At 40.4% G+C, this 21,633-nt stretch overlaps 1 protein-coding gene and 2 long non-coding RNA genes across 7 annotated transcripts in view; 2 read left to right on the top strand and 1 right to left on the bottom strand.

Annotated features, from left to right (window-relative positions):
* The window catches only part of OXR1 (oxidation resistance 1), a 481,493-nt gene that overhangs the window by 384,864 nt on the left and 74,996 nt on the right, over positions 1-21,633 (top strand). For 4 of the 5 annotated variants that reach the window (XM_073229956.1, XM_073229957.1, XM_073229958.1 and 1 more), the window contains 3 exons: positions 15,855-15,937; positions 20,305-20,412; positions 21,335-21,448. In XM_073229956.1, coding sequence (XP_073086057.1) covers positions 15,855-15,937; positions 20,305-20,412; positions 21,335-21,448 — 305 coding nt within the window. Of the gene's footprint in view, positions 1-471; positions 900-15,854; positions 15,938-20,304; positions 20,413-21,334; positions 21,449-21,633 lie in introns of those variants that run through there. The other variant, XM_073229960.1, reaches the window with a different exon arrangement.
* On the bottom strand, positions 111-1,033 carry LOC140847975 (uncharacterized). The gene is made up of 2 exons (XR_012128357.1): positions 897-1,033; positions 111-473 (listed from the first exon to the last, which is right to left on the bottom strand). It is a non-coding gene; the product is annotated as an uncharacterized lncRNA (long non-coding RNA).
* LOC140847976 (uncharacterized) lies at positions 1,958-3,655 on the top strand. The gene is made up of 2 exons (XR_012128358.1): positions 1,958-2,051; positions 3,428-3,655. It is a non-coding gene; the product is annotated as an uncharacterized lncRNA (long non-coding RNA).

Here is a 21,633-nt window from a genome sequence, read left to right on the forward strand (position 1 = left end):
CCTAGAGGAAGATAAGGTTACACACCAAAACCCTTAATTATCTTGCCTTACATGACCTACTCATGGGATGTCAAACTCCTATCAGTTCATAATGCCACCACGAACTTAAAACGTGACTATTGATGTTTTATTTTATGAAGATGGTCTTATAATGCTCTCTAAGAGGCATTTTATCTAGGTCCCAAACTGTGCAAGTCCAGCAAAGCTTCCCCAGCCAGTCCTGACCCAGTTCAGGCCGCGGGTTGGAGGCTCGGGTCTCCTCCCCTTTCCCCAGCAGTCCCGAAAGTCCGGTCGGGTCGGCGGGGCGGGGCGGGGCGGGGCGGGGCAGGCCTGCGCCACCGGCCCCGGAGGGCGGGGGGAGGAGCGCGGGGGACCAGCCGGCTCTCGCTCAAAAGCCGCCAGCCGTTCGACTCTGCGTCCGTTCCAGGAAGATCATAACCCCTTTACTTGCAAAGTTCTGCCTGACACGGCATCTGGAAGCAATAAGAAAAACTTTCAAAACTTTAGTTCGGCTTCTGCTCCCCCGACGCGCAGTCTCCGGATGGTCGGCCCCCGAGCCCAGCTCCGGACACCCCCTCCGCCTCCCCGCCCCCTGTGAGGGCGGTGGAGCCCCCGCCCCCGAGTCGTGGCCAGGCGGACGCGCTCGGAGTGGCTCCTCCGTGGGAAGCGTGGGCCTCCTCGGCCCCTGCCCCGCAGCAGCATGGACTACCTGACCACGTTCACGGGGAAGAGCGGGCGCCTCCTGCGGGGCACCGCCGGCCGACTGTGGGGGCTCGGGGGCGGCGGCGAAGCCCGGCAGGTGCGCTTCGAGGATTACCTGAGGGAGCCCGACCAGGGGGACCCCGGGTGCGTGTCCTCGACCCCCCGGCCCCCTGTGCCCTCCCGGCCGGACGGACCTGGTGAGCCCGGCCTTCCCTCGCCTCCCGCGCGGCCGACCTGGGCTGAGGGCTGGGGGAGGCGGCGGGCGGGCGCCAGGCGCCGGCGGGGAGGCGGGCGGCGAGGGTAGCGCGGCCGGGGCGAGCGGGAAGGACGCGTCCTGCCCTGAGGACGGAGCACTTTCTGCCGTCTGCGCGGTAGCCCTTCCTTCCTGCTCGGCTCTTCCTGCTTTCTTCACCTAGACTCCACTTTCTTTAACCCGCCGAGTATTTCAAGGGTGTGATCCATTCGCTTTATCCTCCCACCGGGAGGTAACTCTGCTGAACCAATTATAACGCCCATAGTTCTCGTCTTTGAGCTCATTAAGAACGACGTGCCTGGTTTTGTTTGGGTCAGTATTTTTATTTGATATTTGCCAACTGTTAGGATTCACTTCAGCACCTAATACTACTTTGGTAAAGAAAATGCTTAACTTACACTGAACCTTTCTGAGTTTTGTATCATGTACTTTGAAAGGCTGCATATTATCTTGAAATGACAGAACTTAGAAACTTTTCTGTGCTACCATTTATACTGTTACGTTAGTTTTCTTGCATCATAGTGACTTTGTACCGTTCTTAAAAAAAACATCCGTCACGGTGGCATGATAATCGGTATCTTACGGAATTTTTTAAAGCGCTTGTTGAAGGAAAATTAGCATAATGCATATGGTAACTTCTCCAAAGCCATTGGCTTCGTCTAATAAGTGGCAGGCCTCTCCTATTATTTCTGTTTTATTTTTGCTACTTGTTTTAGTACTCATTTTGGTATTACGAGAGTAAACGTATTAGCGAGTTTAGAAAGTAGAGAAAGCACCTATCCACAATCTCACATCCTGCCATTCATTTTAAAGCAGTGACACCATGAGGACGTTTATTGATCTGTGTGTGTAGGTGTGTGATTTAAGGTTTGAAGAAACTTGAAACTCTAGTTTTAGCATGGTCCCTTTTAGTAATTTTCCCTCACTTTACATAAAATGTCTTTAGAATTCCTGTTTATGGAATTAGAAAATGAAAAACGTGGATATTTGGTTTCTGCTCTGCAGAACATTAACGAGTTGCAGAATCTTCTTAAAGGAGGCGGGGGCAAGAATGAGGACCAGAACTTTAAAGCGTTTGAATGAAGTTTTTTTTTCGGTGAGTCTTAAGTAGTGTAATTGAAAACAGCTGGTATGTCGCCAGCCTTTAGATAGATGGAGAATTGTGAAATATGTGTAACTTAACCAAGAAGGAATATGATCAATATTTTAATAAATATGCCTGAATATGTACATGTTATTCATTCATTCAAAAACATTTATTGAGCAAACTGCTATATCTGACACTCTTTCAGAATAGCAGCTTCAAAATTCCTCTTCTATTGAGGCTGCTTTATGAACTCATGACACAGTATTTAATATTCATGGTGTCCCCAAATCTCTGACATAAGTTAGTGAGCCCTTGTGATGTCTCAGGTATGATGACAGTCAGTTGGGCAAAGTATGTCCTAGTATTACTTGCTGAAAGAATTTGTACAAATTATTTAGTCTCTTTGGGCCTCGTGTTTTCTCATTTGTAAATGTGCTGATTTAATGATCTCAAAGGTTCTCAATTCTAGAGAATCAACAATTTTCATTTAAAACAAAACTGGTGAAAATGATGGGTGCTAAAGCTAGAAAATAGAATTTGAGGGTAAAAACATTGTAGGTCTATGAAGTTATACTTACAGAGCTTTGAAGATAATTCAAGAATTAAGTCCCCCAGCAGTAATTTGATCACCCCCTGCCATCCTTAGAGTAAGCTTCCTAAGACTCCTTCCTTGACTTATTTGGGAAGCAACATGTGTGTATAAAGGTAAAAAAAAAAAACAATTACTAATTTCTATCCAGCCTTTACTTAAAATTAGAACTCCCTTCTTTGCAGCTGTCTACCAGACGGATTTTGGCTATAGAGTTTTTCCTTGCATTTGTGTGCTTCAGAATGAATATCTGTCAATCTGTTTGAAGGATTTCTTACGCCCTTTCAGCTTGTGACCACCCTTATTTTAGATTTTTGTAACAGCATCTTATGTTTCCTATTATCTGTCACCCTTCAGTTCTTTAAAATGTCCTGTGTGTAAGATAAATTTTAGCCGAAATAAGCAGGCGAAGAGAGGCAACAAAGGGCCAGGTAGTTTATTTGAATGCCGCTCCCAAGTGATGTTCCGCGGTCTTGGTACTACAGGCCGGGGAAGTCACACCCAGTCAGGGAGGTGGGGGCTTATAAGGGATTAGGTGGGGGAGGAGTGGGCAAGATATCCTAGGGGGTGTGGAGAGGTATGATTGGCTAAAGGTGACATAATAGACAACTAGAAACTTTTTTTCCTTCCAAGAGGGAGGAGGCTGACATCTGGGTCTTAGTTGGCATATCAGAAGGATGGAATTCAGGAAGAGCTGTCCGCTTTCCATATAAGGCATGGACTTGGGGTCTGGTCTGTTCTCCCCCTATGGCATCTCTCTGTTCTGTTTGCATGTCCTTGTTTTTCCTTCCTCCAGCCTAACTGAAGGGCCCCCACCAGTAAGATGGCAAACTTCCGGCTTCTCTTTGGGGTCCTCAGTTCCTGCCGGCACCACCTGAAGCCCAATCACCTCTCCCCCCCTCCCAATCCCAGCACCTAGCCAACAGCCACCAGCCCCATAGAAGTGACACCTCAATCAATTCATGCCCCTTCCTATATAACCCAGCACCTTTCCCTAATAAAGCGGAACTCTCCGGTGAATTGCGGCTATGTGTCGCTCCTTTCCTTTCATTGGTGCCGAAACCCGGGAGACGGGACACCCCAACTGGGCCCCGTCTTCCCCCCGACACCAGCAGCAGCTTGCCCTCATCCTCTTTTTCCGGCGCTGGCTCATCACACTCACCACTCCTCTCTGGCCTTTAGGTAAGTTTTCCCCCCGGAGTGGGCCACTCTTCCCGAGCTATCGCAGTGCCATTGACCGTGATTGTCCGGCAAGGCCCTGACGCTCGGGGATGAGGAGGGAACTCTCCCCGCCTCAGGCCTTCACGGCTGTGGCGGACCCTCAGGTCCCTCCAACAGCCATAAATCCCCGCCTCAAGCCTTTACGGCTGCGGTGGACCCTCAGGCCCCTCCTCCAACAGTCATAAACGCATTCACCATCCCTTCCATCAGTGCTGAAAGTTTTTAAGCAAAATTTCCCCGGGGTGGGCCACTCTTCCCAGAGCTATCGCAGTGCCATTGACCGTGATAGTCCGGCAAGGCCCTGACGCTCGGGGATGAGGAGGGAACTCTCCCCGCCTCAGGCCTTCACGGCTGTGGCGGACCCTCAGGCCCCTCCTCCAACAGCCATAAATCCCCGCCTCAAGCCTTTACGGCTGCGGCGGACGCTCAGGCCCCTCCTCCGACAGTCATAAATCCCCGCCTCAGGCCTTCACGGCTGCGGCCAACTCTCAGGCACCCCCCTCCAACAGCCATAAACGAGGTGACTCCTTTGTAGATGAGAACGCTCCCTTTTCCCCCCTCCTCCGCCGAAAACGCCTAGCGCTAGGTACCTTGTGACTCCGGCACTCTGCCTTCTTAGGGAAGTCTGGGTGACGACCCACACTTCCTAAGAAATTCCGACTCGTATACGAGTTTCCACAGACCACCAAGGATCATCGGGGATGCCCTTTGTCTCCTTGCGGTCTGATTCCAGTCCAAGGATCTCCGTTCGTCTTCCCCTGTTTGTCTCCTCCTCTGTCCTTTAGCCATAGGAGCCTCCTCATCCCTCCCTGAAAGTTCACCTCTTGAATGCCTGCTTAAGCATCTGGCTACCCTCTCCCTGACGCCTGATATAAAACCAAAACTTCTCCGTAAATATTGCTCCCAAGATTGGCCAACATACCCCCTAGACAATAACAACCAATGGCCCGCAGGGGGAACTCTTGATCCTAACATCACTCACGATCTTTTTAACTACTGCCAGCGCCTGAAAAAATGGAAGGAGATTCCCTATATCGAAGCTTTCCGCCTCCTCCTCCCCCAGCCCCCTCCCAAGTTCTCCTAGCCTGCAAGCCACTGCCCCCGCAGAAACCTCCCGTTCACTCCCTTCCCCTTCCCCTTCTTCTCCTACAACAGCCCTTCTTCCTCCTCCCCCACCATCTCCTCCCCATCTCACCTTCTCCGCCTTCGTCCCCCGCAGATTAAGCCTGAGCCTTTCAGCCCCCCCTTTAACTAGGTCCCAAGGGCCTCCTCCGTCTTTGCCCTCATCACCTGTTTCTCCCCTGTTAGGGACCACCTTTGTCTTCTCACATGTTTGTTGAGAGAATGGGAAAGCACCTCCCCCCATGTCTGAACGCAGCATGGGAAAGCACAAGCTAAACAAAAACCGGTTCAGTCCTTAGAAGTTATCTGTCCACAAAAACATATCTTGCCAAAACTCCTCACTCTGAAAATAGGGAGACCTTAAAGATGTGTAGAAACACCGCCCCTGCTTCTAGCTATGCCTTTCCCCCACTTGCCGATGTGGCAGGAATAGAAAACAACGCATTCCATAAGCAATTAACTGGAGCCCTGCTGTAGCTCAATTAGTAGAGCATGGGACTCTTAACCTCAGAGTCATGAGTTCAAGCCTAACTAAAGCAGCAGAGGCAAGCAGCTGGGCTGCAGGCTGGCAACACGTGGGTCTGATTCTATCTTTCTTTGTTTTCTTTGCCCCCCTTCTGCACTTCAGGACCTGCTTGAATAGGCGCAGCTAGACCACGTCACTCCTCCACAGACTGAGCCAGAACCCTTCAGTCCCCCTCAGACTTGGTCCCGAGAGCCTGCCAAAATTATCACCCCCTCCTGGAGGTAGCAGGATCCAAAGGCATTTAGGAGATTTACCCAACTAGAAAAATGCCTAAGTTCCTTTTCCACTGATCCCACGACATACATCAGGGAGTTTCAATGGACCCTCCAGTCTTACAGCCTCACGCATCATGACATTTTCATGCTCCTGGCCAATACTCTCCTCCCTGAAGAGCATAGACGAGTTTGGGACTTCGCCCAAACACACGCTACCGAAACCCACAGGACTGACCCCACCTATCCCCCTAGCCCCACTGCTGTCCCCGAACAAGACCCACACTGGAATTATAACACCGCCGTAGGTCTCCGCTCTCGAGATATTTTTGCCTCCTGCTTAATAGCAGGTCTGAAAAAGGCAGCTCGTAAAGTAGTCAATTTTCAAAAGCTCCAAGACATAATTCAAAAGAGAGATGAAACCCCCTCCAAGTTCTTAGACTCACTCAAGCCCTATTACAGTATACCAGCCTAAACCCAGAAACACCTAAAGGAAGACATGTCCTTGTGACATACTTCCTAGCTCAAAGCTACCCCGACATTAAAGCTAAACTCAAAAAGTTAGAACAGGGCCCCACTACCCCACAGACTGAGATCCTAACAGTGGCCTTTAAAGTCTTCCATAACCGGGAGGAGGAGAAAGAACGCCGTAAACAAAAGGCTGATCAGGCCAATTTCCAGATGTTGGCCAGCTGATAAAACCACAACCTGGGCGCCCCTCTACAAACAAGCCCCCCCAGGAGCTTGTTTCAAGTTCGGAAAAGAGGGACATTGGTCAAGGGCGTGCCCCTTCCCCAGATCTCCTACCACCCCATGCCCCAGATGCCACAAAAAGGGCCACTGGGGGTCTGATTGCCCAACCACCCAAAGGGGAGGCTGGACGAACAACCCCCATCCTAAGCCCGCCGTAGTGGGGCTGGCAGAAGAAGATTGATGGGGCCTGGGGGCTTCTTGCCCGACCATTTCCATCACCAAACAGCCCAGGGTTACTTTAACAGTAGACGGTCACCCCATCTCCTTCCTCCTAGATACAGGAGCCACCTTCTCAGTCTTGCGAGAATACCGGGGCCCTACCACGCCAGCCATTACTCCTATAGTCGGGGTAGGAGGTAAACAGATTCTCCCATTCAAACCCCCCCCCTTTTTTATACACAATCCTAGACAATCCCATACCTTTCTCCCACTCCTTCCTGGTTATGCCCCAGTGTCCCATCCCTTTACTAGGACAAGACATCCTTTCCCTCCTCCACGTTTCCATAACTATATCCACTCCCACAGCCCCCAGTACTCCCTTTCTGATGGCCCTCATAGCTGACGACCCCCCTCTACCCAATGAAAGCTCCGGTTCTGCCCTCATACACCCTGTAAATCCCAAAGTTTGGGACATTACAAGCCCCTCCGTAGCCCTATGTCCCCCTGCCTCTATCAAATTATGTGACCCCTCTCAGTATATCTGTCAGGCCCAATACCCCCTAACCACTTCAGCCCTCATAGGCCTCCAACCCATCATTCAAGATCTCTTAAAAATTACCTCAGACCCACTCACTCCCCATTTAATACCCCCATATTAGCTGTTAAAAAAACCAACGGATCTTTCCACCTTGTCCAAGACCTTCGCCTCATCAACATAGCCATTGTCCCTATCCATCCCTTAGTTCCAAATCCATACAGCCTCAGCATCCCTAGATCTCAGTCCTACTTCTCAGTCCTAGATCTCAAGGACCCATTTTTCTATCCCTCTAGACCCCTGCTCCCAAGATTTTTTCATCTTCACCTGGACGGACCCATACACAAGACATTCTGAACAACTCACTTGGACAGTTTTGCCACAAAGCTTCCGAGATAGTCCCCATATTTTTAGACAGGTCCTAGCTCAGGACCTCAAACAGTTTCATCATGATCACTCCAAGCCCACCTTATAATACATAGACAATCTTCTACTCTGCAGTCTCTCGTGGGAACAGTCTCAACTTGACACTGCCTCCCTACTTAACCTTCTAGCTTCCAGAAGTTACCGAGTATCCCCCGTCAAAGCTCAACTCTCTTCCCCTCCTGTCACTTACCTCAGATTCCTTCTATCTCAACAAAGAAAGTCCATTACCTTAGACAGAAAATGGCTCCTCTCTGACCTGCCCATTCCCAAAACCAAGACAGAAATCCTTTCCTTTCTAGGCCCTTTCTAAGCCTGGCTAGATATTTTAAAACGTAGATCCCTAACTTCTCCCTGCTCCCTGTTGAAAAGACCCCTATACAACCTCAGCAAGAGCACCCCCCAAAAAACCATTGTCCTCCTCACCCCGACACTCCTTCATTAAGCTCTGTCAAGCCCTTGTAGAAGCCCCAGCTCTCCATCTTCCTGATTTGTCGAAGCCCTTCTCATTATACATTCATGAGAGGTCCAGTCAAGCTCTAAGAGTCCTAGGCCAATATTATGGCCCATCCTTTGCCCCAGTAGCTTATCTCTCCAAGCAATTAGACCCCACAGTTCAGAGATGGGCCCCCTGCCTACGAGCATTAGCCGCTAGACAGGTCTTGCAGAAGGCAGCTCATAAACTGACATTCAGGGCGCCCCTTACCATTCTGTCCCCACATCACCTAAAAGATCTCTTAACCTACAGAAGTTTATAGACTCTCCCTCCCTCCAGACTCCTGACCTTACTGTCCTCTTTCCTCCAAAATCCCATTCACCCCTTTGCCATCTATACCCGAATCATGACTTTTTCCTCCTTTACTGCTCTCTCACTTTTTTTCCTCATTCCTATTGTCTTCCCCACAACCCCAGCCTCCTTTGTATGACGATTGAAAGTCAGAGAGACTTACACACAGCATCAAACAAAAGTTACTGCCCTCATTGCCACACCAGACTGCCCTCTGAAAAGCTGCTCTGAGCCTTTATACCTCCACTTTCCTCCCTCCACTGAAGTGTTCACTAGCAGCTACCCTTATTCTCCCTACCTCTGCTTCCTCTATGACCAAAAACAATCCTATTGCAGGCGATGGCCAGACACCTACAGGAGATGTCCCTACTAGTCTTGTGCCATTCACTACATGAGTAACTTCCAGTACCCACAGTATTACTCCTCCAACCGTTTCATGAAATATCCCAACGGCTCATTCTCCTTATCAATCCCAGATCCCTGGGACTCTCGATGGGCCGCCAGAGTCACAGCCTCAGTTTACTACGGGGGGTTTCTCGACCCCCCACGGTACCCTTCATATCTCTCAAAAGTATGTTCCCTCTCATTCCCAGATCTCTCAAGTTGCATCAGATAGCAGACATTCCGAAAAAGTCATTATCCAAACTCTTGACGGCGCCTCTTCATCTTCTTATCCCCGCCCCTCTTCTCATTTCTTCTACTCTTCGTTACAGCTCATTCAGGACACCACCATCTTTCTCAACCACACCCTTAACACCGCCAATTGTTTCTTGTGTGCATCACTACAGTGCCCACTGCTGGCCGCCGTGCCCCTTAATATTTCCAACTACTCCTTCCATGCAGAAAGACAACCCCTCTGCCCTCTGGCAGGCATACCCCTATGGGAACCAGAATACGCAGATAATCTCACCATCCACCACTGTGTAGGCCCGACTCCCCCCCCTCCAGCGCACTTCACTGCCTATCTACACCCCTACCTCCGGCTCTAAGAGTTTTACGCAACCGGGACACTTCTTTTAGTGTAATGGCAGTCTTTTCAACTCACTGCCTCTCAACTCTGATACACCCTGCATTCTCGTCACCCTAATCCCACAGTTAACACTTTACAGCATGGCAGAATATCTTGAGCTCCAACCTCCCTTGCCCTCACGCACAAAAAGAGCTGCTTTCCTACCCATCATGGTCAGTAGCTCTTTGATCACCTCAGCCATTGGGGCAGGGTTTTCAGGAGAAGCCTTGAGTCACTCTCTATGGGCAGTTAGAGATCTCAACGCCAAACTTGAGGGAGCCCTGACATCCACTGCCGATTCTCTAGCCTCTCTTCAGAGACAGGTCACTTCGCTAGCTAAGGTCACCCTTCAAAACCAGCGGGCCCTAGATCTGCTTACAGCCAAGAAGGGCGGCACCTGCGTCTTCCTCTGAGAAGAGTGCTGCTATTACATCAACGAATCCGGCATTGTAGAAACTGACATTACCAAACTCACCGACCTTGCCTCCAGTCTCCACTCTGCTTCCAATTCCAACCCATTCTCTTCAGTACTAACAAACCCCCTCCTTACCTGGGTCTGGCCCATTGCAGGCCCCATAATAGTCATTTTTCTCGTCTGTCTCTTCTTACCCTGTATAATAAAGTTCATCAAATCCCAAGTCAGAAAAATCTCTAATCAAGCTTTCAACCAGCTTTTACTCAGCAACTACCAGCTTCTGGCCACAGAAGATCCCTCACCCTCACGTGACCTCCTCACCACACGCTGAGATGGACCCCTCTCTCCACTGGAAACTGTTCCTGGAAACAATGGCCACAGACGCCTAGCTCCTGACACCCATATCCTCTTAGCCAACGTATAGTTACAGGGAACCTTCATTGATTTCCAAACCTGAAGAAGTCCACATCTACTCATCCTTACTGTGGGGAATCCTATCAACCCTTTCCTCCCAATCCTCAAGCCCTCACTCCCTTCTCCACCCCTGTTCAGCAGGAAGCAGCCAGAGAGAAAGCAACGTCTACAACCCTATAGAGGAGAAAGGGGGGAATGAAGGGCCCCCACCAGTAAGATGGCAAACTTACGGCTTCTTTTCGGGGTCCTTGGTTCCCGCCGGCGCCACCTGAAGCCCAATCACCTCTTGCTCCCCTCCCAATCCCAGCACCTAGCCAACAGCCACCAGCCCCATAGAAGTGACACCTCAATCAATTCATGCCCCTTCCTATATAACCCAGCACCTTTCCCTAATAAAGCGGAACTCTCCGGTGAATTGCTGCTATGTGTTGCTCCTTTCCTTTCACTAACACTGTGTATTTTAGCAGTATTACTTGTACATACACTTACTTGTAGATTGGCTGCACTTCAGGATCCCATTTGTAGCTTAGTGGTCTTGCCCCTCACCCTTCATGCCTAGTAATGATGATGATGAAATAGTTTTACTTTTGACACATTAAGGATGTGCCAGATAAAATTATGGTCAAATGTTTCTGATTTTACTCCTGTATACAATTTAACAGGCTGTTAGTGTTAACTGATGCCTTTACTCCTCCAACATGGTTGCTTTTGCTCTTTAGTGTTTGTAGACTCCAACATTGTAGTCCCTTTAGGGAAAACCGTAATTGGGACTTAGACACATTAAGGAGCTTATCGCACCATTGAAGGTGTAAGGGAAAAAGCTAAGAGCTTATATTTGTACTTCAGTAAGTTGAATGTTAATAACAATTACAGAGAAAACATGATACAATTCTTATTTCTGCTTAAAGAGTAATAATGATTTGATTCAAAAAATTTCTTTTGGATCTTGAGTTTAGCTCTTGTTTGCGAGTATGACCATAAGGCTATACTGTGTAGCCTTTAAAAGTAATCACTTTTCTAGATTGAATGCTAATAAATAATTGTAAATAAATGAATTTAATAAGCTTAGAGTCTCATCTTATTGTAGGATAGGTTTTATCATAAACTGTCCTGTTATGTCAGTTGTTTTCCCATTTGGTGATAGTATACTTTAAACACATCATAGTCCTATTTAAATTTCCATTTACTTTTAGCAATTAAAACATTATCTTTGAGGGGGAAATGACAAGAATTATGTCTGCTAAGAACATTTTCTGTGGGGCAGGCACTAGCAACTACTTACATTTAATCCTAGTAACAACTTTGTAAAATATATACTATTATTATATATTATATATATTATTATCCTGTTTTCCTGATGAAGAAACTGAGCAAAGAAAATGGCTGTAGAATTCATTTGTATGTTATCTTTGTATTTCTAAGAGTTATTGTCCTGTCAGAAAAAAAAATGTGAGAAAAATGCAGAGTTCTTTCGTGTATGATGTTGTGTTTCTTATGCCCTTTCAGCTTGTGACAATGATGTTGAAGTTAAAACAAGTTAAATTAGGTAAAAGAATGGATTGTCATTGAAATTTCTTTAGAGTTAGAAAGATGATAAAATGAGCTGAAAATGAAAAATCCAATGAAGGTGTTAGAGAAATTAAATATATTTTAGGTTGGAAACTGCAGATGTGGATTACCCATAAATGCAGGAGAGTTAGATATTAATTTGTCATGAACCCAGGAAAGACCAAGTGACTCTAAAGCATTTGGAGAACCAATTGGTGAAGTGACTATTAAGGAAACCAGTATTGATCAGTGGTGGAAGAAGATAATCCTACATGTATGCAGTCTGAGTCTCATTTCCTAAACGGGGGGCAGCACAGGGGAGAAAACTCTTGAAAAATAACCTCAGTCTGCTCTGATGGTTAATTTGAGCTCATATTGTTTTCTTAGTCCAGTGGTTCTCAAGGATTAGGTAGATTTGCCTATTTTAGAACTACCAATCATCTCCAGGTTGTTTGAAGTCCTTTACATTTGTGTTTTAGGACAAAAGTACCTGAGTAGTTGAGGCTGTAATAATGCAGTGATTGTCAAGCTTTAGTATGCCTCAGAATCACCTGAACAGCTCATTAAAACAAAAATGTTGGGCCCCTGCCCCAGGGTCTCTGATTCAGTACTTCTGGGTTGAGCTCCATAATTTGCATTTCTAACAATTTCCCCAAGTAATGCTGATGTTGCTAGTCTGGGGAGCACACTTTGAGAATCACTACTTAGGGAGGTAAGTCTTTTATCCACTGTAAAGTTAGAAATAAATATGGAAATAGTGAAATTTATTAAATGCTTAAGATTAATATTTTTATATTAAGTTTAGGGGGAAATCATTATAGTTGGTCTTTGGAATATTTGTCCCATTTCAAAGAATTAGGCATATTAGAACACATACAAATTAGTCTTGTGAATCTGATTTAAAATGAATACTTGTTTAATTGTTTTTTGGCTTGTGATTTTAAGTTGAAAGGTACAAGTAGTTGGCTAAATTTAGAAAGCACTGGAATGTTTCAGAGAAGTTAACATTCATTATATTTAATACTATTGTAATGTATTTATTAGAGTTAAGTTCTTACAAGGGTTTACTTGTTAGAGGAAATTACATAAAGTGTTTAAAAGAGAATATAGTAAATTTATTGATGCAGTTGAGTATGCATTAGAGAATTTATTTACCCAAGTTTATAAATAGTTATTTAAGGATATTTAGTTTGTTTTCAGTCTGAGATCAGTTATCATATACACCTTAGAAAGTGCTACAATTTACTAGACTTCTGAGTAGAATGCACTTCATAGTTGAAGGTGTAAGGGAAAAAGCTAGGTTTTTTTTTTTTTTTTTTGAGTGCATCTCTCATATTTATTGATCATATGGTTGTATGGTTGTTAACAACAATAAAATTCTGTATAGGGGACTCAATGCACAATCATTAATCAACCCCAAGCCTAATTCTCAACAGTCTCCAATCTTCTGAAGCATAACGAACAAGTTTTTACATGGTGAACAAGTTCTTACATAGTGAATAAGTTCTTTCATGGTGAACAGTGCAAGGGCAGTCATCACAGAAACTTTCGGTTTTGATCACACATCATGAACTATAAACAATCAGGTCAATTATGATTATTCATTTGATTTTTATACTTGATTTATATGTGAATCCCACATTTCTCCCTTATTATTATTATTATTATTATTATTATTATTATTATTTTTAATAAAATGCTGAAGTGGTAGGTAGATGCAAGATAAAGGTAGAAAACATAGTTTAGTGCTGTAAGAGGGCAAATGTAGAAGATCAGGTGTGTGCATATAGACTAAGTATTAATCCAAGCTAGACAAGGGCAACAAAACATCCACGGATGCAGAAGATTTCTCTCAAAACAGGGAGGGTGAGGTTCTAAGCGTCACCTCTGTTTTTCCCCAATTTCTCACCTGATGGCCCCTCTGTGACTGTGCCTGTCTTAAGTTGTTCCTCCCTTGAGGAATCATACCCGTCTCTTGTAATTTTAAATTATTTAAGTGAGTATTTTCAATTTCTTTCAAACTTTAAACTATGAAAAGCTGGCATATTAGTTTTCTTTCTCTGACTTGTACTCCATGGCGAATTCTTGAATATGATAGAGCAGTTGCAAACTTCACTGTGATTAAATGTTTAATGAACTCTTGGGATATTATAAAACACTGGACTGAACAACTGTTAGGCAAAGTAAGTGTATGTAGACTTATAGTTTCTCCTAAAAATCCATTAAGGAGTAGTATATATTAGTTAAAAGTAATCTAATTTTGCATTGCTTTTAAGAAGTCTAAATAACGAAAATGTTTTTGGTTCCCTCTGCTGTTTGTGAAATAGCAGAAATAAATTGCTATTTAAAATTTGAAATAGTTGTATTTTATTATATGAAAATAAAATTGAAATACATGCTATTCAGTGAAGAAAAAAATCAGAATGTATTGATATGCAAAAATAATGCTATTTTCCATAAAAATTTTACTATTTTGCATTCCCACCATAAATGTTTTTCTACAGCCAGTGAAATTTTTATCTAAATGGTAGGTGAGAAATGGTATCTCAGTCTAGTTTAAGTTTGCATTTCCCTAATTATGAGTTATATTAAGCATAGGTTTATATGATTAAGAGCCATTTTTACATTCTCCTGTGAATCTTCTGATATCTTTTGCTTTTTTTTCGTTCTGAGTTTCTAATCTTTTTTTTCCCCTCAGTTTTTAACAGTTCACTAAATATTTAGGATATGAAATTAGAATAGGGTATGAAATTAGAATATTTATTTATTTATTTATTCCTCTATTAATAGATGAACCATAAATCTTTGTCTACATTTCTTTATGGTCAATTAATGACATATGAATTGTACAGTTTAAGGTGTTGCTGCAGAATATTAGTTAATTCAGATTGGATGCTTGCCCTGTCTCAGGCCCTTTGTTCAAGAGTGAGGACACATTGTGGAACAAAGCAAGCACGGTGTTTTGTAATTTATAGTTTAGTGGAAGATAGAAACTTAAAACTGTGCAGATGCTATGCGGGAGACATAAAGATGCTGTGTGATGAATAACAGTGACTTGGGTTATTAACCTGGGTGATCAGGAAGGTTTAAGACAGTTTTTTGAAGCATTGCAGAGCCAACTGAATTTTTTTGGGACTCAGGCTTGATCATTAATATTATTATTAGCATTGTTAATGCTTCATTGGAGCCATTCACCCAGCTGAGCTAATTAGGTAGGTAAATTCTAGTATGAGCTTAATGTCCATTAAGATTGGATAGAGGGAGATCTATGAAATAGATATTTTATGGGTTATTTGGGCTTAGTATTAATTTTTGCTTGAAAAGTAGCATTTTAATCTTGCCAGATGTTGAGAGTGAAAACAGCATTTTCCTTTGCCCACTATCATACTCATGTTTGAGTTTTTTATTAGTTTTTTAAGATTGGCAGTCATTGTTATATAACGTATAGATGAGAAGATTAATACTAATGTAAATTTTAAACTGAAACATACTATAATCTTGTTGGTAATGACATGTTTAAGTGAAATGTCTTGATGAGCAATAGTTGGCACTATTTCTGGAATGAAATATGTGAAAGTGTGTTTACAATGAAAATGTATCTTAATTTACTTCATGTAAATGGGAAATTTAATTATTTAAAGTAATTTGATAGAGAAGACTTCATCTTTAACTAGGACTGTAGAAGTAGAACCAATTTTTTCCCTTACGAATTACCTTTACATTTTTCAGACTTGGTTTGGTTAATAATAATGATATTAGTAATATATATATTTTTAATATAATTTATTATAATCAGGTTAGATGTATTGGAAGAAATCCATAATTTAGTTTTTAACAACTTCCTTTCTGCTAACATTTGCTTATATTTTAAATTGACTTCCAATTATTTTAGTGTTTCATACTGGTCAGGTCATAAAGCAAAAAGGAAGTACATTTCCTGTTTTGATGGTTGTATTTTAGAGCAGAGAATCCCATTCTCTGTATTATTAGTGAATCTAATAGATAAACTGCCCAGTGAGCTCTATTTAGCAGTCCTTGTATTACTCTAAAAGGAAAATTAACTTAATAAGAGTTTTGCCTTTTTTTTTCTTTTCTCCAGACACTGGCCAAAAGAAGACCCTAGACAAGAAAGATGGGAGGCGAATGTCTTTTCAGAAACCTAAAGGGACTGTTGAGTATACTGTAAGTTATTTGCTTTTGAAAGGGTAGATTATTTTTGATAGTCTTATTTAAGACATTGTTTGTCTATACTATAAATAAGACAAGGGTTATTAATTGCCTTATTTCAAAATTTTTTATTTCACTTTCAGTAACTGTTTTGGTAATGATAATATTTAAGTTCTCAGTTGTATTTTAGGACTTTTTTCTTGAGAAATTTTATTAAATGTGACAAAAAGATAGTTATTTCAGCAAGTTTAACTTACATGATAGTTTACTGGGAATCAAAGTTTCTTATGCAACAGTAATTTTTATTAGGTTAGGCTTTTTGGATACTTTTTTAGAAATGTGATTTTTATTATATTCTCTTCATTGCTAATGGTAATTAAAATGGCACATAGAATACTTCTAGTATAGCCTTTCACATTAGATTATTTGCACTGATTTATAGCTAAGTTTCTTTAGCTCTGAAAATGGAGCTTTTTTCTTTGTTCTTGAAATGACCCTCAAAATGTCCCTGCAGTCAGCTTTTCACATTTCTGATTACCATGGAAAACTGAAGTGAGAAATCCACTTTAATTATGGTATGCTACTTTTTTGATTGAATGTAAATATTGTTTATTTAGATAGTGTTAATGTTGTAAGACAGTTACTTTAACTGGGTTTAATTTAGTGTAAATTTGTGTTTTTCTAATTGTTTTAACTATATTAAGAAAAAAGCGATTTTAAACAGTTTACATTTTTGTCATGAAATTTGGATTCCACTCTTGGTTTAAATCTTGATTATATCCCATAAACCCTTAAAATTAAACAAATTACCCAAACCCTCAGTTACATTTTATTTTCATATACTGTATAATTGACAATTCAAGATTTTCAATGCTTTTCAAAGGCTAGGAACCAACTAATTTGGGATAGAATTTTATTTACTACTATCAAAGAATCTCTTCTTTAAGCATATTACAAAATTCAGTTAGGTGTGCTTGTTCCTTCTCTAAATGATTGAGAAAATGAGAAAATAAGTTCAAACAGTAAAATATTGGGTAATTAATTTGATGTATTTGTGTTAAGGCATAAAATTAAGATTATAAGTACAAGGCATAAGATATTCTCTATATATGTAATCGTGACTGTGAAGCATTGTAATAGTGTAGATAGTTTTGAATTTATGAGTTTACCATTCTTTCATTCTTTTTGTGTAATTCAGTAAAACTCGTGTTGTCTATAGTAAAATTAAATACAAGTTATGAAACATTTTTTTTGGAGGAAGGTTAACTCAAACTTGAAATTACTTTTTTCTCCTTAATGTTATAAATGACCTTTTGGAAAATAATCAAGTACTGACCAGAAAAGTTATAAAATATCTTCTAGTAAGTGTTTGTTCAGACTTTCTTTTTTCATTTTTTAATCCTTTGTTTATTCCTTTTGCCAAATCCTAAAAGAAACAAATGTATTTCTAAAATTTAATAAGATGTTGTTGTCTTATATTCTATTTTTCTTATTTGTAAAATCTTCATAAGATACATTTATATAAAATATATAACATGACCCTTATATTTAGGAATATTTCTCTTAAAACTTTTAATGTCACAATGTGCTCTCAAAATTTCATTATCCTAAAATATTTGTGCTATAGCTTGAATGTATTTCTGGACCACCTAAATACAATATAAATTAATTGTTGTACTTTAGATAGCTTTAAAGTTAAAATCGGGCATACATATGCACATACATTTACACATATTCTTATTGTTCTTAATTGTAAAATCACTTTCAGTAGAATCAAAAGCAGACCTTGAAAATGCTATACGTTATCATTTTCTTCTAGTTAATTGAATATTCCTATATCTTTCTACTGAAAGAGCCCTCTCCAAGGTAACTAATGATTTTCTAATTATCAAGCCCACTGGCCTTTTCTTTGTTTTTGCTTCCTGCCCATTGTTCTTTCTTTCTGATTTTACTTTCCTTCTTCTTAAGGTCCTTTAATAGGTCTTTCCATAAGGATCTCTGAGTGTATAATCAGACAATGTCTGAAAAGTCTTAACTGTACCCTTTCCTGGTAGTTGAGCTGTCTATAGGTTGACAGTCATTTTCTGTCAGCACTTTGAATATAATAATCCATTGTCATAGGTTTTTCTGTTGCCTTTTTATTTTTGTTCATTTCTAAGCACTTCTTTTTTAAGATTGTTTTTGAAGTTTCTTCCTTGTCATTATAGTTCTACAGTGCCACTATGATAAGTCTAGATTCAGATAAATTTTTATTTATCTTGCTTATTATGTTTCTTCAGACTAAGGAACCATGTCATTCAGAAATTCTGTAAGATTGTCAGCCATTATTTCTTTGACTATATCCTCTCTTCCTTTCTCTGTTTATTTTTGAAACTAATAAAGCAATACTTCTTTCTCATTATACTTCAGTGGCCTGATATTCATTTTGACTATCTTCCATCTCCTTTGTTGGCTATTCTAATTTTCTTGATTACAAATGTTAGTGGTCCTTGGTTTCTTTTCACTTTTCCATTTACATTCTGTTACTTGGAGAGCTTAAGAACTTTATATATATAAACTATGTGGAGTGAGACCCAAACTTTTTTCTATTCCTACCTTTCTAGATGCCTGCTTTAGATTTCATATTTAACAAATTACAGCAAACCTCTTACCACTTGTCTCTCCATCCTTGCCCAGTGCCAATTTTATTACCATTTCCCTTCAGTCTGTTACTAATCCAGATTGGAATTTTTGGATTCAGCATCAGTTGCTCATTAACATTTGCTCCCCTGACTGCTGCTGTTACTGTCAACATCAGAACCTTATTTTTCTCTTGAATCTTATTTGAAAATCTTGTTCTTTAGTGTCTTTCTTTACGTTTTTATTACCTTAAACCTGATCTATTGCAGTAGGTATTACATTAGTTTTCTGTATCCATTCTCTTTCAGTAATCCTAAACCTGTTGCCACCAATCTAAAATGTCACTTGGGCCATGGAACTTCCCTGCTTTATAATTATTGGTGTTTGGTGTTTTTTTTTTATTTACCTTCGTCACCCCATTTAATAGGATCATTGTGCAGATAAGGTGTGTGATAATATGAAAGTACTTTGTAAACTTACAGGTGTAGTTGCAAAATAAATTTTGTTTACAGAGAGCTTTTACATATATTATCTCAATAAGGTGGGTGAACTATCATCTCATGGCATAGATAAGAAAGTTTGCACAGAAGAAAGGAAGATTACTAGATTATTAGCCCATGTGTTTGTCATAAATTTGGTTTTACAAATCCGTTAAAGAAAAAGACATGTATTATTGGTTTTTATACTCCCATAGATATTTTCCTGACTTTCAAAGTCTTCTCCAGACTAATTCTAACTGCACTTTCAATCTTACCCCTTTTTGAGATGTAACTCTAGTTATTAACCTTCCTAGACCCCTGAGTTCGTGAGCGCACACTCGGTGGTTTAGGAGGAAGCAGTACTCCACAAATGTGTCTTGTAGTTTTCTGTCTCCTGTCAGTTCTATTCTCTTCACTTTGAATGTTCTTTCCCTTCTCTCTATTTCACAAATTCCTACCCCTCCTTCAAGATCTAACTCTAAGTCATTTTTATAAAGTCTTCCCTGGACAGTTTGGAGCAAACATGGTGCTCTTTCCAGATTCAGAACTTCTGTTAAATGTGTTGTTTCATTTAAATTGTTCTTCATCTTTCATATATTCTTTTTTTTTTCTTTATTTCCTAACTAGATTATAAGTCCCTTGTGCACTGAAACCACTTAGTCATACTTAATTTTATCTCTGCTGTGTTCTCATCATGCCTTATGTATCCAGAACTCCAAAGGAATATATTGACTAATCACATGACTTTTCCTTTCAGGATAATTGGCAAAATCTCATGATTTAAGATTTCTATAAATATGACCACTAAAATATACCAATGATTCAGAAACAGATTGTTCAAGTTTGGTTCAAATATGTTTTCTAATTTATACATTTGAAAGACAGAATATATGCATAAAGATCCTTAGAAATAGCATTTTAAGTTTAATACAGGCATACATTGCTAAAATAAAATTAGTATGTTTCTGAAGTTAACGTGTTTTAGAAACTACAGAAATAGTAAGTTTTCTTAAGCATTTGGTAAAATAAAAATCACTAATTTGTGTTTTATAAATTGTATTTTGTATTTTGAAACTGCTTGAAGTACAAGATCACGTGTAGTTGTAATACAGACCATTTGCTAGCAAAACACAAACTTTCTCAAGTTACCCTATATCCAAGATGGAAATACCACTTATTAATCAAATGTAAGCTTGGTCCAGAGACATTTTAATGGTTGTTAAACCTTATATTTTAGTTTTTCTGTTTTAACAGATCAAATAATTTATTTTTTCTTTTAAACAGGTTGAATCAAGGGATTCTTTGAATAGTATAGCCCTGAAATTTGATACAACACCCAACGAACTTGTTCAATTAAATAAGTTATTCTCCCGAGCAGTTGTTACTGGACAGGTATCTTTTTTTAATACATTTGTGTTTAGAAGCATTAAATAGCAAGATAGAAAGTATCCATTGCAGTATAGTTAATAATATAGAATATTTAAGAAGAATATTTTTATGCATGCTTTGAACACTCTTACTGGCTCCTGAAGAGAAAATTAACTGTCACTTATATCCATATGGATTTTTCTTAATGTATTTTGAAAATCATTGTGAATTGTCTTTTCAAATGTTGTTTTAAAATATTCAAAGCAGTACATGTACATGATGAAAAATACAAACATTTTTAAAGGTAAGTTATCATATCCCAGACTTCCAGTTTTCTTTATCCAAAAGCAACCAGGATTCCAGTCTGTACCCCCTTCCAGAAATATTCTAGCCTTTTTTAAAATTTTTAATTTAACTTTGATCCTTGGGAAAGTCTTCTGTTTAAGAACAGCTTTATTTCAGACTTTCTCCCATTGTAGTGTTGTGCTGTGTTAATATAGTTTAACTAGATACAGTGAGTTTTAAACTGTTTCCACTTTTTTGCTATTGTAGACATTGCTATAGGGAACATTCTTGTACACATCTCTTTTCCTTTATATGCAGTATTTCTATTAAGTCACAGAAGTGAAATTGCTGAGTTAAAGGATGTGTGTATTTTAGTTTTTGCTAGCTATTTCCAAATTGCCCTTTATGAGGAACATCCGTAATATATGAGCATGATGTTTTGCTCACTCTACCCCTATTATATATTATCAAGCTTGTCTAAACTGAATTTAATATCTTTTTTTTTCACTTTGTTAGAATTATGGTAATAAATACTCTTTTAATGCAAAAATTTTTATTGTTTCTATTTATTGCTGAAGATCATTAATAGTACATGCTTATAGAGCACCACCTGATTATTATTTCAGTTTGACTGAATTTTTGTGTGAATGTTTTCTTGCAGGTTTTGTATGTTCCTGATCCTGAATACATCTCCAGTGTTGACAGCTCTCCATCCTTAAGTCCTGTAAGTCCTCTGTCACCAACATCGTCTGAAGCTGAAATTGACAAGACCACTGTAAGTGTCCCTACTTTTCAAAGATAGCTATGAAGAAATCTCACTGGGTACATATATATCATCATGATTTTTTCAATACTACTTTGATTATGGTTAGAACAATATTTTACCCCTCTATTTTGTTACTTAAATTTGTAAAGCCCAGTTTTTAAAGTGAAACATTCATATTAAACCAGATAGCTTAA

Source organism: Manis javanica, chromosome 2 (assembly GCF_040802235.1).
Source record: "Manis javanica isolate MJ-LG chromosome 2, MJ_LKY, whole genome shotgun sequence".
NCBI lineage: Eukaryota > Metazoa > Chordata > Mammalia > Pholidota > Manidae > Manis > Manis javanica.